Genomic DNA, 16,801 nt, shown 5'->3' with positions numbered 1-16,801 from the left:
TGGAGATCAGATGAGTCCTCATAGGAATTTATATATAAACACGCCTAAGAAGGCAAGCAATACATTTAGAACAGTGTTTCTCAAATAGGGTTCTGTGGAACCCTAGGGTTCCTCCAGAGGTTGCAAGGGGTTCCTTGAGCAATGACCCATTAAAAATGATCATTTTAGCTTTCTGTAAGGGGGGAACTCTTCCCAATGGCCACAAGTGTAAGGAGCATTTTTCCCACTGACCATCACACTAATGTATCATAAGTTGTAGATATAGTAATTTTTAGCAGAGGTTCCCTGAGACCAGAAAGTTATTTTAAGGGTTTCTCTGTGTTGGTATAGGAAAGGGTTGAGAAAGTCTAGTTTAGAGTATAGCAAAACCTTGGGTATCACCAGGACAGGAAGTATGGTGAAATCTCACTAACAGGAACACAGATAGTAAAATTAGACAAATTTATCCAGCACCTGATCATGTATGCCATTTATGGAGAGTGCACAGATACCTGTGATAATGTATTATAGCTCATGAAATTGAAATAGCCAGTACCCCATAATGAGCATCAGTTCAAAATGTTTCAGTGCTTCACTGGCCCCACTGTGTCCACCACTGTGCTCTATTTATTCCTTGTGACCTTCACCAGTTGAGAGCCAGATGAGAGCACAACTGGTGATGGTCACAAGAAATAAATAGAACACGGTGGAAATACACAAGATATTGAATAATCGCAAATCGGCTGTTTTTTCACATACCTTATTTGAAAGCATATTTGGAAGATTATTGATGCAAGAGACTTTATTTGTGTTGCTAATTTTAAAAGTATTGGGCATATTATGTTATATGTTTTTCCTTAAATTCCCCAATTCCTTGGGTTTGGGACCAGCATGCAGAAGGTAATAACACATATGCATAGGCAATATGTATGCACATCCTAGGGCCAAACTAGACAGGAGTCAGTTAACCTACCAGTATGTCTTTAGAAATGCAGTACCTAGAGGAAAACAAAGAGCCGCCCCGATGACGTAAGATGTGACGAAACGCATAGGGTGAAGCTATCGCTCGTGACGTCTCCACATACGCCGCAACCAGGAAGTGACTGGTCAGATTCCCAGGAGCGGATTTTTACAGATAAGCGCTTGTGATTTTTTAACCATGTGAGTGATTAGTACTTTATAATAAAAGGTTTTATATACAGTTTTACACTATGTTAGTATCCCTGGCTCTTTTTATACATTTTGGTTGAATATCCGCTGCTTTGGATGAGCTGTTCTGACGAATGAATATGGAAACTTAGAGATGGCTTATGTTCCCTTACAGATGACGAATTGATACACAAACTCATGTGACTCTTTTTATGTATAAATTGTCCACATGTTCCAGTAAAAGTCCTGTATATTCAAGGTGGTGGGACACTTTGGTGCTTGAAATATCTGGCTATCAAGATTTTTTTCACAATTATTTTCACCAATCTGGACTTTTTGTGTATATTTTGGGTTATTTCTATTGGTCTATACATTAAGCCCCGGTTCACACTGACGCAACTTGTCATGCAACTTGAGAGTTTAAAGTTGCATGACAAGTCATGCCCCATTAACAGCAATGGAACTGTTTTAATAGGTGCATCTCAAGTCGTTTAGAAAAAGGTTCCTGCACTACTTTTGGTGCAACTTCAATACAACTTGCATTGACTTCTGTTAAAGAAGTCATACGCAAGCCACAATGGAGTCAAGTAGGGATGTTGGATTCAATGTCGTGGCAGTGTGAACTCAGGCTAAGACTGACACTATTGTATGAAATTTTAGCGCAACAATTTTGACTCTATATTTAGTGTCTAGAGGAAACCCACACAAACACAGGGGGAACATGCAAACTCCATGCAGATAAGAGGAAATAACAAAGACCAAAGCAGGACTACAATGACAAGAAGCAGATAAACTGAGATTGGAGAAATGGGAATTAGGGGTTCTCCTGTAACACAAAATAAAGTAATCAAAACAAAACAATTCAAACAGAATAGTACAATAAAAACATGCAATGGGCTTAATTCACAAAGCTAACACACCAGGATGAGTATACTCATTTTCAAAAAAGTGACAGCTATTTTCAGTTGAGTCCATTAAAATGTCATATGTTGAAGCTTTGCGAACTTCGCCTTATATGTGTATACATTATATGTACAGTGTTCGGCTGTGAAGACTGAGCATAAATGCTGCCATTTGTTATCTCCATCTAAAGGGAGATTAGAACACTTTACAAATTAATACGCTATATGCGATTTGTCATTTACCTGCACCGTCTGCTTTCCGTCACCTCGCACTATGTGACTGGTGGAATTTAATTCAATCTGTCCCTGAGGTTTGCGGATTACATCACTCTGCATTGAAAAAACGCCAATACCTTAGCACTAAGTTTGCAAAATAAATTCAGCTACAAAACAAAGAGTTATTGCTAAAAAGTGTAAAACAGCAAGACAAAATACAAAACAGATAAATGCATGCTATCTACTACAATACAATACAATAATTATGTGTCACTCCTAAAACCAGACAGGGGAGAGAATGATATTATCGTTTAGGAAAATGTTGATCTTACGCGTTTCAAGGATTCAAAACACAAGATTTTCTTACTGGACTTTCTAACTGTTCATTGGAAGTCTCAGTCCTCCTGTTGTATTCTGTGCATTGCCCAAGTTTGATCCAACCCACAAGTTAGCTGTCAATGGTGGGCCAATGAACTGTGGGCAGGGGATTCCCCACACTGCTAACAACATTCACAAAGAGATGCTCATGACATCATTGACCTAATATGGCCATATTAGGTCAATATTGTCATGGCCATCCCGACCGCAGTGCGACTTAGGGTATTAGATTGTTGCATCAGAGGAACGGGCAGGCGAGTGTGGGGGGGGGGGGGGGGCAATTTTCTACCTCCATGAGCATAGGCTGCAGGCTCCTTTTTACAACTCCCTTCCTGCTAAAGCGCACCCTCTGTATTTTCCCCTTGTGTGTAAATCAAACATGTGGTTGGTCAAAATTACAATTCCCCTCAACAGGGTAAATAGCTGCCATATATATGCACTTAAACTAGTGGCAGGATGATGTCAATCAGTGCCCAGGGCGAAGATGCCAAATTGTGCCCCCCCCCTCATTCCCAGATGCAAGAATTACGCAAAGCATTGATGTCAGTGGACTCCAAATTAACCCCCAGCACAGGTATCAGGGGACGCATTATTAACCCCCAGCATTGATGTCACTGGACGCCATAATAACCCCCAACCAGGGTGGATAAAAATCGATGATTTTTTTTTTTTAATTTTAAAAATCAGATTTTTTTTTTATTTAAATCTGATTTTTTTAGATTTTTATCAAATTTATTTTAATAAAATGCTTTTGTAGTAAAAATCTATCTAAAGATAGTTTTCTATTTAAGATACAGTTAATACTTTTGTTTATTCAGCATGAAATTGAGCTTAGTTGTGTATCATGAGGCTGTATATTCTGCAATATTTACATTTCTGGTAAACCCATTCAATAAATCCAAGCTCTGCAAGCTGAGAAAACATGCACCGCATTGATGCATTCACATAATTTCACACTACCTACCAGCAAGAATGAGTCCTTACATTTAAAGAGCACCTGTCATTTCAGATCCACAATGGCAGCACCTGCTAGCGGGCATCCACTCACCTGCCGCCATGTCCCTCGCCTTGTTGTGTCACTGCCACATCACCAGCCGTCCCATTAAAGTGAATGGGACTGTCAGGGTGTCAACAGCGGGTCAGAGGAGGAGCCGTTGCGGGACGGAGATGACAGTTGCTCTTTAAAAATTATGATTTAAATCAAGCCTTTTTACTAGTAATTTAAATCATGATTTAAATTGGCTTGATTTAAATCAAATCCACCCTGCCCCCAATACAGGTATCAGTGGACACATAAATAACACCAACATTCGTGTCAGTGGATGCATTAATAACCCTCGGCATTAGTGCCAATAGACACCATAATAACCCCCAACACAGGTATCAGAGGACGCATTAACAACTTCCAGCATTGATGTCAGTGGACGCATTATTAACCCCAAGCACAGGTTTTAGTATTATTAAGCCCCTCCCCCACATTGGTGGTCAGTGGCATTGAAACTTAACCCCTCCTATGACCACCAATGTGGGGGGGGGTTACCTTTCACTGACATTACCACAAATGCAGAAGGGGTAGTGGGTCAAAATTTCACTGCCATGAGGACCAATGCAAGGTGGGGATTAATTTTCATTGCTACCGATCCCCCCCTATCCCCCACCTGCATTGACGGTCACGGCAATGTTAACCCCTTTCTCAATTCCAGCCTGCTCCAGGCCCATTCCCCTAGTGCTCTGGCAATGGACAGGAAGTAAGAGCAATGACATCAAATACAGCCAGCTGAGCTTACCTCAGCACACACTCGCTCCTGGTCCACTCACATCTCCCTCTTCTAGGAGTGCAGGCAGGCAGACAAGCGGGCGGGCGCGATGGTTCCAGCAGACGGGCGGGCAGGCTGGATCTCCAAAGCTGGCCGCATCCTCATCCCACCCACACAACCAGCAGCCTACACCAAAGCCTGAAACTGCCAGAGGAGGTAAGCGGAGGAGATCCAGTCCCGCAGCTGGAGGGATGGGAGAGCAAAATTCTCCCTCCAACAGCTATCGCAGAATGCACTGTGCTCTGTTCTGAATGACAGGAGTGACAGCAGCATCACTCCTGTCATTCAGGTAACTGGAGAGTGGAGCGCCCATTTGCTCTCTAAGCCCCCTCTCCACATAGTGCCTCCGCGCCCAGGGTACATATCCCTTCTGCCCACCCCTTATCCCGACCCTGACTTTAACTGTGAATTTAGCTGTTTGCCTGAAGTTCAACATTAAAGCCTCGTTTACACAATCGGATTGTTGGCCAACAAAACCGTGGACTTTTGTTTGAAGGGCGTTGGCCCAAACTTGTCTTGCATACAAATGGCAAGGAATTGTTGGCCAACAAATACGAACGTAGTGACGTACTACGTTGTCTTTCAGCTCTTTAGCGCCACCCTTTGGGCTCCTTCTACTAATTTCGTATTAGCAGAAGTTTGGTGACTGTTGATTCGCGCTCTTCATTTCGCGCTTTTCATTTCACACTTTGCAGTTCGTTTCTGAATGGTCGTTCGTAAACCAGCCATGTTGTGGAATCGGAGGAGATAACGTGTTATTTATTATTGGCCTTGGAGTTATTGCTTTGACATTATTTTTTGGTTGAATAATGATTTGATTTGTTAAATGTTCTATATTTTTAGCTGCATAGAATGCACTTTTTGGTTAAGTTCTATTAGCAGATAGCATGACTAATTTTATTTGTTTTCTTTTTTTAATGCACAATAACAAAATTATGTAGAATAATACTTGGCTATGTGATTTACTTCCAATGACAGTTTGGGAGTAGGCAGTTACATTAAAAAAAATACAATGTAAAATTGACAAGGGACACCAACATAGTTGTATCTTTGATCTTAAAAACTACAGGATAATGGTGTTGTGGTAACTTGCCCAAAAAAAAAAAAAAAAAAAAAAAACATAATAATATTATTCTTGATATCACTAGAAAAAAAAAAGCCTTTGAAAATTCGTTTGCAATAACTCCATCAGTATCACCAGCAAAGCAGCTTCATTATTATCCCATTAAAGAAGAGAATTGTGCGCTGTATATACTACTTACTGGAGATTTGTAGTAAAGCAGTTCTCCACCTTTAAGTACAAACCATCTTCTCTTCCATGTTTTAAGCTTGCCTCCCATTTTTAACAAATATCCAGATTTTTCTAAGAGCTCCTGAAATAAAAGAAGATAAGCAGTCATAAAAGTTACACACTACTAACGTTGAACTCCAAGCCGATGCAAAAGACACAAACCAATGCAGCTCTGTTCTCACTTCTCATTGGTACATCATTAAGGGTATTTTTAAAATGCAAGCAGTCCCTATACAGCAGAGATGGGAATGAGGAAGGGAGAAGCAGCGCAAGGAGCCAATTACTTGTGCGGCAGTGCTCATGTGCTAACAAGGGACATGATGATAGGAGGAAAGGGCAGAGTGACAGCAAGATAAGCATGTTCATCTGCTGCTTCTCCTTTCACTGTCCAGTCACAGGCTGGGAGGTAGAGGAGACCTGTGTTATTGATCTGTAATCAAGTCTCCCACCCTGCCAAACAGGGCTGTGCGGTGTGGCAGAGCTACAGTATCGCACAAAAGTGAGTACACCCCTCACATTTTTGTAAATCTTTTATTATACCTTTTCATGTGACAACACTGAAGAAATGACACATTGCTACAATGTAAAGTAGTGAGTGTACAGCTTGTATAACAGTGTAAATTTGCTGTCCCCTCAAAATAACTCAACACACAGCCATTAATGTCTAAACTGCTGGCAACAAAAGTGAGTACACCCCTAAGTGAAAATGTCCAAATTGGGCCCAAAGTGTCAATATTTTGTGTGGTCACCATTATTTTCCAGCACTGCCTTAACCCTCTTGGGCATGGAGTTCACCAGAGCTTCACAGGTTGCCACTGAAGTCCTCTTCCACTCCTTCATGATGACACCACGGAGCTGGTGGATGTTAGAGACCTTGTGCTCCTCCACCTTCCGTGATCTCACCTTTTGTGAGATACTGTACATAAATCTTGGAACTGAATAGACAGAAATAAAAAAATCCTTTGGCAGATAAAACAGCTGCCTAAATGTATTTCATCTGTTTATTTAGCTGTTTGCCTGGAGTTCAGCTTTAAGCTACACATATCCCATTAATTTACTCCCTGACCAAGCCTACATCTCAGGTTCCACCCTCGCACTCGGCTGTCCCCCAAAACATCCGAGGCTCCGTTCCTATGGCTGTATACCTATATGACCCATGCACTCCGTGAAAGACGTTTTCCCTATCCTCTCCAGCCCCCAGCATATTTCTATCCACACCCAGAGATATTTTCCAGATAGAAAAATGGAAATTCTTATGTCAATAATTAATTCTGCATGTTGGGCGATCTGCAACCTAAAAGCACATAGATGGCAGCACAGAACTCAGTATTAATACAGACAAGATAATCTGATAACAGCAAACAGATGATTCTGCAGGTCACTTTAGCTTAACAGTGATATTTGCTGACTTCCTGGACCCGACTACGTCTGAAGAACATTTGGGTGCAGTTCAATGTAATAGAAAAAGAATTCATATATGGGAAATAGAGGTCACAAGGGATTTATTACCAGAAAGAGCCAGTGATTTTCAGACAGAATTTGTCTATTGTTTTTAGCGGCATGTAAACTATTTGATTTTCCATGACCTCTGTTGATAAGGTAGCTGCCAACAGAGTGCTTTAAAAAAAAAAAAAAGAATCAACTCCATATGCTGGAGGTTCCAGGGGCTCCTTATTTCACATATACTGGGATTGTCCCTATATATATAAGGCCCTTATGGTCTATGGTCCGTGATGTAGGTTCCAAAGGTCCCAGGTGTCCCTTGATCCTGGCCACTTCATCTTAGGTCTCCCCAGTGCTGCCAACCCTCCATGCCTTTTTTTACTGACACAACATGAAAAATGTACTGACAGAGCACATTTTTTTCACTGACATCCTGAAATATGACAAAAATATCTATTATAAACTAAGGCAATCGATATTTATACAGTATAAACAATTAGCCTAGTTGCCAACATTTAAAAAAAAAAATTTAGGGACACTTTTTCTAGAAAGCCAGTGTAGGGGGAGCTATAGTATATGCTATTTAGGGGTGGGGCATCCATTTTGTGGGCGTGGTTTACTTTAAAAAGATGTAACGCACGACGCAAAATGGGTGTGGTTTAAAATATGCTAAATATTGGACGTGGTTTAAAGGGGGCGTGGTTAAATAGAGTCTGAGGTGACTTACATAGTGGAGAATGTGGTAATGTTAAATAGGGAATATAGGTAGGGCAATGTACAGAGATCAGTAGTATGCAGGGCAGTGTACAGAGATCAGTAGTATGCAGGGCAGTGTACAGAGATCAGTAGTATGTGCAGGGCAGAGGACAGGGGTCAGGAGGGTGATGCACGGGGGTCAGGAGGACACAGTACAGGGGGTCAGGAGTACACATTGCGTCATCAGAACAGAAATCCCCTGCTGATTAGAGTGTTGCGGACGACAGATCCATGTCTGTTCAGTTTCTCAAGAGTGGACACAGACGAAACCCACTCTGCTCTATGGGTGGCCAGAAGTAAACAGATTCCGCCCTGTCTGTTTACATCCGCCTACCCTCTGATCCGATCCATCTAAACAAGAGGACAGATCCCCTTCATCTTTTTTTTAGCTGATTGGATCAGACCTGGAGGTAGGCAGGTGAAAATGGACACAAGTCCATGACCCACAATTGGAACGAGGAGTGACCAATAATTGGAATTAGGAATGACCTATAGTTTGAAGAAGGGGTGACCCATGATTGATGTGCGGGATGACCTGTTAGTGGAATGAGGGGTGACCCATGGTTAGAACAAGAAGTGACCCTTGTTTAAAACAAGGGGGGACTTGTGTTTGAAATGAGGGGTGGAGGGGTGAGGGATGAATCATTAGTGGAACAAGGCGTGACCCATGATTGGAATGAGGGTTTACCGATTGACTTGAGGGATGAAACGTTTGTGAAATAAGGAATGACAAGTGATTGGAACAAGGGGTGACCCATGTTTGGATTAGAGTAAGACCTATGATCGGTTGATATAGAAGATAACTTATGATAAGTTGCTATGGACAACAACTACACTCTGAATATAATTCAGTCCCTTTTAGACCCCTTTTACACTGGGACGGGGGCAGCATCGGCGGTATAATGGCCCGAATTTTAACGTCGCTTTACCGTCGTTTTAGCGGCGGTATTCGGCCGCTAGTGGGGAGCTTTTAGCCCCCTGCTAGCGGCTGAGAAAGGGTTAAAACCACTGCAAAGCGTTGCTGCACTGATTTCAATGGGCAGGAGCGGTGAAGGAGCGGTGTATACACTGCTCCTTCACCGCTCCAAAGATGCTGCTAGCAGGACTTTTTTTACCGTTCTGCCAGTGCACCGCTCCAGTGTGAAAGCCCTTGGGGCTTTGACATTGGAGACACAGCAGCGGCTCTTTCAGGGCGCTTTGCAGGTGCTATTTTTAGCTGTGTAGCGCCTGCAAAGCGCCCCAGTGTGAAAGGGGTCTTAGAGTCGGTATTTGTTCTATACAGCCACTACAGCATAAAGTGTAGAGTTAGGTAGCCATGGCCACCACAGCAGTAACTCCTTCCCCTGTTGCTCTCCCACAGTCTCTGCAGCCTGAGCCTCATGTGCACCAGTGAAGGAGGTCCAGCCACACCCCCTCCTGAGTCCTGCCCAATCAAACTGCGAGTCTTGCAGGCTCCACCTCTAACTGATGTACTCATTCGGAGACTCGGAGTGATTCCCAAAGAGGGCCGCCTGACTAGCTGCTGAAGGAGGAGCTATTGATCAATCCGCAAACACAGGCAGGAGGTGGAGGAGGTAGGGATCTCTGTGAGTGTCTCTGACTACCCTGCGCCACAACAGTGTTTTGCCATACAGTGAACTGACAACTCTCAGCTGTCCATGACAGAGCCTGATTTTCGGGATTCTGCCCAGGACGGGCTCAGACCGGGACATTGGTCTGATTTCCATGAATGTCCCGGGCAATTCGGGACTGTTGGCAACTATGAATATGTAAACACTAATAATACTAAGAAATAGTAGTCTGCCTGGCTTTACAATTAAAACCTCAAAACAGAGTAACAAAATGCAGTTGATTTCTAATACTGGAGAGTGCAAAATCTGGTGTAGCTCTGCAGACAAAATCAATCAGCTTCCAGGTTTTTTGTCAAAGCTTAATTGAACAAGCTGAAGTTGGAAGTTGATTGGCTACCATGCACGGCTGCACTATATTTTGCACTCTCCAGTTTTAGTAAACCATGCACCTTAGAATGTTTATTTAAAGGGATAGTCCATTTTCTCTACTCTTACAACATTATGTGTACTTACAGATGTAATAGACATACTGTTGTTAACATGTTTATTTTTTGTGTTAAATATTTAAAATGCAGCTCAAAGAAGTGGAAAGAATGGTGTCGGCAGCTTGCCAGGTATTTCAGAGGTGCCCTTGGATGGGTGTGTAGGGTAGGCAACAGCTGAATGGATGGGAACTGCAGACATACAATTCTGAAATAATTTGTTCCCTTTAGTACATTATTCTACGCCTTATGAAAGAACTTTCAACAATGATCCAGTATATAAAAACACTGGTAATAATGCAATACGCCTGTTGAATGCTATGTTGATTAAAAGCAGCAGCCCAGTATTTTTTCCACATATGGCTCACATTTTTGCCGTTGTCACTTGATGAGGAACAGGTTTTTGGAAGCTTCTGTTCTGGTTCTGAGAATTCACTGTCAATAGAGTATGCGTCGGGAGGAATGGCGTAGTCGCTATCTGATGCCATGGAGGAGAATGAGATGCCTATAGAGAGAGAGGAACACAAGTCAGAGGTCTTTTGTCCTTCATGACAGATGCATATTTTATAGAAACATAGAGGAGTGACCCCAGAAACAGAACAAGTGGTCCATGAAAGCTGAACCCCCCCCCCCCCCCCCCGTTTTTTTCCCTTTTTGTTAACCTTTTTGTACAGTCCACTTTTCTGACCATGTTTTATATTATACCCATATTTATGGTATAACATGATACATGGTCACATTCCCCAGCCGGGCGTGGCTCTGCCCACACTGCCATGTTATCCATTCACAGATTACAGGGTGAATGGAAGACTACAAATCACATCTGCCACCATGGCAGAAGAACTCGTAAATCCCAATGGGGCAAAAGTATGGTGCATTTTCTACACTTTTTGCCTTCTGTTTACTTCCTCCAGCCCTATAACCAAAGCTATGTACCTTCATATGGACCTGGGGCTGGGGACCAGTCTGTAGGAGCCTGGGCATTGCACCCACACTACACTGAACATGGTTGCAATGCTTTGCAGGCTCCAGTGCAAAAGTTTAATATATGAATTTTTTTTTATTAATGTGGTTACATTTATTACGTTTTTCAAAAAGGTGTAATATGATTTTAAATTCACATACTGTTGACCGCCCCAGGACCTCTGCTGGAAGTCTTTTCCAAGGATCAACTATTCTCTTAGTAAAATAATATTTTTTAAGGTTAGTTTGGAACTTTGCTCATGATAATTTGAGGTTGAGTCCCAATGTTCTTGAAAGTGAACCCGTGCTTTTCAAGTCATGGCAAAAGCAATAGGTTCACATAATTTCTTTCCCTTCACTACCCATCTACTACATTTGCCTGCCAGTGTGAAGTACAAAACTGGTACTCTCCTTTCTCTTAAGATGCAGCACTGGGTGCCTAAAGAACAAACCCAAGCCCAAACGCTGATCCGTGGGGGTGAGGCAAGAGTCTTTAGCTCTGTGTAAGTTTTGATCAGGTTGATTTGGACATATATATACGGTGTTTCTCCTTACTCCAGTGGGTGAATGGGAAGAAGGGGAAGAGAATGAAAGGTGCATGGAAACAGTGTTTCTGGGACAAGAAGGGGTCAAGGTACAGGTTCACTTTAAAATTCAACTCCACCCATAAATTATAATGACCTGCTAACTTCTTATATCTTTCAGGGACTGGAATAAGAAAAATGTTTCTTAATATGACACAAAAGTTGTACAAACAAATCTGGCAACTGTTGCTTTCCTGAATATCGTTTGAATACCAACCAGAACCCTGCCTGCATGGAACTTGGATATTCTCCCTGAGCCTGTGTGGGTTTTCTTCTGTACTCCGGTTTCCTCCTACACTCAAAAGACATGCTGGTAGGTTCATTGGCTGCTTTCTAAATTGGTCCCAGTATGTGTATGCATGTGAGGTAGGAAAATTAGACTTGAAGCTCCTGGAGATCAGGCACTAATGTAAATGTACAATATGTAAAGTGTTGTGTAAATTGTCGGCAATATATAAATACCTTTAACAAATAAATATCCCCTTTGGTTGAGTTAATACTTAGTTGAATCACCTTTTTTCTATAATTATACCCACAAGTCTTTTGAGGTAAACCATCCTTGTCTATTCTGCAATTCTGTGATTCTTCTTGGTATCATTTCTCTAGAGCAGGGGTCTCAAACTGGCGGCCCTCCAGCTGTTGCGAAACTACAAGTCCCATCATGCCTCTGCCTGTGGGAGTCATGCTTGTAACTCTCAGCCTTGCAATGCCTCATGGGACTTGTAGTTTCCCAAGAGCTGGAGGGTCGCCAGTCTAAGACCCCAACTCTAGAGCTTTCAGGTTGGATGTGTGGTAGGTGTAACCAGCAATGTTTAAGTCTTGTCATAGATTTTAAGCAGCATTGGACATTAGAAGGTTCTTGGTTTTGTCCTATTGGAAGGTGAACCCTTGCCCCAGCTTCAACTCTCTTGGAAGGTGAACCTCAGCCCCAGCCTCAGCTCCTTTGGAAGGAACCTCTAATCCAGCCTCGGCGCTCTTGAAAGGTGAACCTCAGCCATGACCTCAGCTGTCTTGAAAGGTGAACTTCCAACAAAGCCTCAGCATTCTTAGAAGGTGAACCTCCACCACGGCCTTAGCTCTCTTGAAAGGTGAACCTCCTCCCCAGGCTCAGCTCTGTTGGAAGGTGAACCTCCACCTCAGCCTCAGCTCAATTGGAAGATGAACCTCCCTCCACCCCAGCCTCAGCTCTCTTGAAAGGTGAACCTCCACCCCAGCCTCAACGCTCTTAAAAGGTGAATCTTCATCCCAGTCTCAGCTCTTTTGCATACTAAACAGGTTTTTTTCAAAAGCTGCCCTATATTTGGCTTTATCTATCTTGCCTTCAGCTCTGATCATTTTCCAGCCATTAAAAAAAGCTATGCCAAAACCATAACAAACATGATGTACATTGACCATATTTAATTAATCTGACTTCAAAGAAGTTAAGTTTGACTGGTCTCTATGGATTACTGCACTTTGCACCTTACTTTTTCCTAAAGAAATATGTTTATAATTCTGTATTTAGACCGGTATAGTAGTTTTGTCTCAGCAGGTGATCGTCCAGCGTTCCCCTTTATATGATGAAAACTGTACACACACACACACACACACACACACACTAACAAACACTACATAAATACACGTATTAACACACTACCTTGAAAACACCTTGTTATAGTTATCTGTTATTTCTATTACTTTTACTTAATATTCAGAGTTTTTACAGCTGTTTTCAGTATACACAGCTCAAAAACACCAGAAAACATCTGCTCCTAATGTTAGAACGGAGTAACTAAGTTCTATTTGTTCCAAGGTTCCCCTAATTATTAGACCCATATGTACTGAGCAAGCAGCTGCAGGCTAATGTGTCTCTGTATCACAAGACTTTACAGCAGAGACCACACTATGTAACTACAGAGCACTGGGTACCGAAACTGAACCTACCTAAATCCGCTGTGTGGGATAATGTTGCTAAGCTATTTTTTTAAAAGTATAGTTCTACTGTTGCAGCCAAACTTGAGAAACCCCCACTATAGGTTTGTTAAGGGTTTTCACATTTATGCAGCATACCAAAAAAAACATTAAAAATTTGTACCTTTTTAATTGTTTCTTTGGGGCAGATTTATATACAGTACTTCAGAATAACTTGCATTATTTAGGGAAACTTAAGGGACATATTGGATTACAAGTGCATTACTTTGCAATGCAGAATCCAAGCCTTGATATCTTTAACCCTTTATTAGTACATACACTGTGCATATCTAGTTTACAACTGATAATAAGATCTACCAGCACAGTAATGGCGGGGTTAATTATATATACTGTACATAAATTCCTAGGCTCCTTCTTAGTTAACTCCTTCTACCTAATGTGAAGTATGATTTTTCAGTTTTGGAGTTTTCAGAAAATAACATAAAATAATAATAAAAATAATAATAATAATAATAATGTAAAAATGTAATTATATATGTTTTCAAAGCGATTGTAAAGGGTATTTTCTTATTTAAAATAATTAACTCCTCGTCTTTTCTGTGTGCCACTATAGGAAGCTGCTTCCTTTAGTGTTACACCTGTGGGCTCGTTCCTCAGAAAGGGAAATCTTCCAATGGTGACAGCTCTGGTGACCTTGGAGTCCCCAAAAGATTCCCTTAATTTGCAGGGATTTCCTGCCACTTCCTATTTTGGCTATGGTACAGGAAGTGAAGGTAAATCTCCCCATTGGGACAAAGAGGGCAAAAATAAACCTTACGGGGGTTATAACCCTCCCTTGCTCTATCCAAAAAAAAAGTTTTGCCTATAGCTCGACTTTAAATGTTATGGTGGAGACCCTACTACTGGGCCATCACTAAAATAACTGGCTTCACTTGCTAATAGCCGGGTGCAGGTGGTAGGTGGAACCAAGCTTTCAACCAGGACAACTGTTCCAAATTTCCTTAACGAGCACCCTGGAATTTTAGGGCTCCTGAAGGAAAGCTGACCTGATACACATTCACCTGGAGGTCCCTGCTATAACGTTCCAAGGCATTTTGCCAGGTTCTACAAGACTTCAGGCTGATAACAATGGGCTTACCTCTCTTCAGAGCACGGGGGCTTCCAGCCTCACTCTGATTGCGACAATCTGACTCAGATGTCCGAGAGCTGGAGCATGAATTGATTTCTTCCTCAGATCCTGAAGAATCTTCCAAAGGGCTAGTGCTTATCTGAGTTGCTTTCTGTGTATTAAAAAAATATATATAAAGACCAACTGAAGTCTTGTCATCTTTCAATCTGATATTTTTTCTTGGATGTTCCTCAAAATACTTTTTTCTCTGGGTGAAAATGTTGTTTCCTAGTCTCACATGGACATGGCCTGGGCTGGCATAGCTGAGTAACAGTCACACCCCTAATATTAAATGTCCCCACTGACCGGTACCGCAGAGAAGGAGAGGGGGCGTGTCCAACCAGCTCTAGTACTAAGTGCTGATAGCTGAGAGCACTGGGTCTAAAGCTGACCATACATGGATCAAATTTTCTCTGTAACCTGCTGAATCTGCCAAAATTTGGGGTGGGCGGATAGGCCTGCTGGTTTAACAAACTTTGATTTGAAGATCAAAGGAGCCAAGTGGAAATTTTTTGGCTAAACAATGACTGCAGTCACTGTTCAGGTATGGCATCAGATTGCAGAATATAAGAGCCGGAAGTGGAGATTCATCCATCTGTTCTGATTAATGTGGATAGTGGAATCTGGTGCATACTGGACTGCACAGCCATATTTAAACCCCCTTTACAACTGTTATATCAAAAAAATTAGCGATGCACCGAAATTTCGACCGCCAAAAATTATCGGCCAAAAATAAGGTTTTCAGCATTGTGCCAAAAGAAGAAAAGTTCCTATAATGTCCATTAGGGCGTACAGGCACCGCCCCCTCTGTCCACGCCACCCCCTATATGGTTAATGGTTAGATTCATTTGCTTTTCTAACACATCTGGGTGGGCTCTGAGCGCAATGCTCTGCGCCAAGAGTACACCCTATTTTGAAGCCTATTGAAGCCTATGGCTCTAATCAGGTGCTTAAAAAAAACACCCCCGCCGCTTAAATTCACACGCCCGGTGCCCTAAAAGGGGCCGGACGCATGAATAAGGGGTGGCCACGGCGGTCATGGATAGAGGGCCGGACGCATGAATCTATCCATGGCCGCCGTGGCCACCCCGTATTCATACGTCTGGCCCCTTTTAGGGCACCGGGCGTGTGAATTTCAGCAGCGGGGGTGTTTTTTTGAAGCACCTGATTAGAGCCATAGGCTCTAATAGGCTTCAAAATAGGGTGGACTCGTGGCACAGAACATTGCACTCAGAGCCCACCCAGATGTGTTAGAAAAGCAAATGAATATTCGCTTTTCTAACACTGAATCGCCTTTCTGCCAATCAGGAAACGTGGGTCTATTACCCATTTCCCGATTGGCTGAAAGGTCAAGCGATCCTATTGGACACCTAGGAGGAGGGGAGGAGATGCACGGCGGAAGCCTCCGTGATTGCAGAAGGGAAGACAATACAGGAGACGCTGATAGATGTCCGCCGCAGCCTGTCCCCCTGTCCGATGTGCCTGCCAATCCCCGATGTACCCCTGCCGATCCCCGCCGCCAATGGGGTAAGTGCCGGTGGACCGGCAGACAGGGGGTGCCATGGTGGGGGGGGTTGTTTGCCGCCCCCCAACAAAAAACCACCAGCCACCACTGAATGGCTGCCGAAAACGCCCGCGATCTCGCTGCAATTTTACCTCGCTTTCATAGGTCACGTGACTCAAAAAATTCATCAAAAAGGAAACACGGGTGCATTTTTGATGTGTTCTTGCTGCGTTTTCAATGAACTTCAATAGGGAGGTGCGTTTTTGCTACGGTTTGCCAAATATGCACCAAAAATGAAGCAAGCAGGACACCGCTTCTAAAGGTGCCGATAATGGCCGACAATAAATTCATATTCATTTAAATTCATGATATTAATTAAAAAGTCGAATATGATGCAATTATTTTTAAAAATATATATATTTTTTAAAAACCGTCAATTTCGGTTTCGGCCAAGTGCATCCAGAATTTTCATTTTGGTGCACCAACACAAAAAATAAAGGTAAACTATGAAAATGTGGGGTGTTCATGCAGTGGGGTTGGTTTACTAAAACTGGAGACTGGAAAATCTGGTGCAGCTCTGCATGGTAGCCAATCAGCCTCAAACTTCAGATTGTTTAATTAAAACTGGAAGCTGATTGGCTCCCATGCACAGCTGCACCAGATTTTGCACTCTCCAGTTTTAATGAA

At 42.5% G+C, this 16,801-nt stretch overlaps 1 protein-coding gene across 1 annotated transcript in view; it reads right to left on the bottom strand.

The window, feature by feature from the left end:
• The window catches only part of PLEKHH2 (pleckstrin homology, MyTH4 and FERM domain containing H2), a 219,621-nt gene that overhangs the window by 60,733 nt on the left and 142,087 nt on the right, over positions 1 to 16,801 (bottom strand). The window contains exons 11-14 of the mRNA XM_073628463.1: positions 14,581 to 14,722; positions 10,353 to 10,489; positions 5,704 to 5,814; positions 2,274 to 2,360 (exon numbers count right to left, since the gene is read on the bottom strand). Of these exons, the coding sequence (XP_073484564.1) occupies positions 2,274 to 2,360; positions 5,704 to 5,814; positions 10,353 to 10,489; positions 14,581 to 14,722 (477 nt within the window). The remainder of the gene's footprint in view (positions 1 to 2,273; positions 2,361 to 5,703; positions 5,815 to 10,352; positions 10,490 to 14,580; positions 14,723 to 16,801) is intronic.

The sequence above is a fragment of the Aquarana catesbeiana genome, linkage group LG04 (assembly GCF_042186555.1).
Source record: "Aquarana catesbeiana isolate 2022-GZ linkage group LG04, ASM4218655v1, whole genome shotgun sequence".
NCBI classification, from domain to species: domain Eukaryota; kingdom Metazoa; phylum Chordata; class Amphibia; order Anura; family Ranidae; genus Aquarana; species Aquarana catesbeiana.
This window is presented reverse-complemented; position numbering and strand designations above follow the sequence as displayed.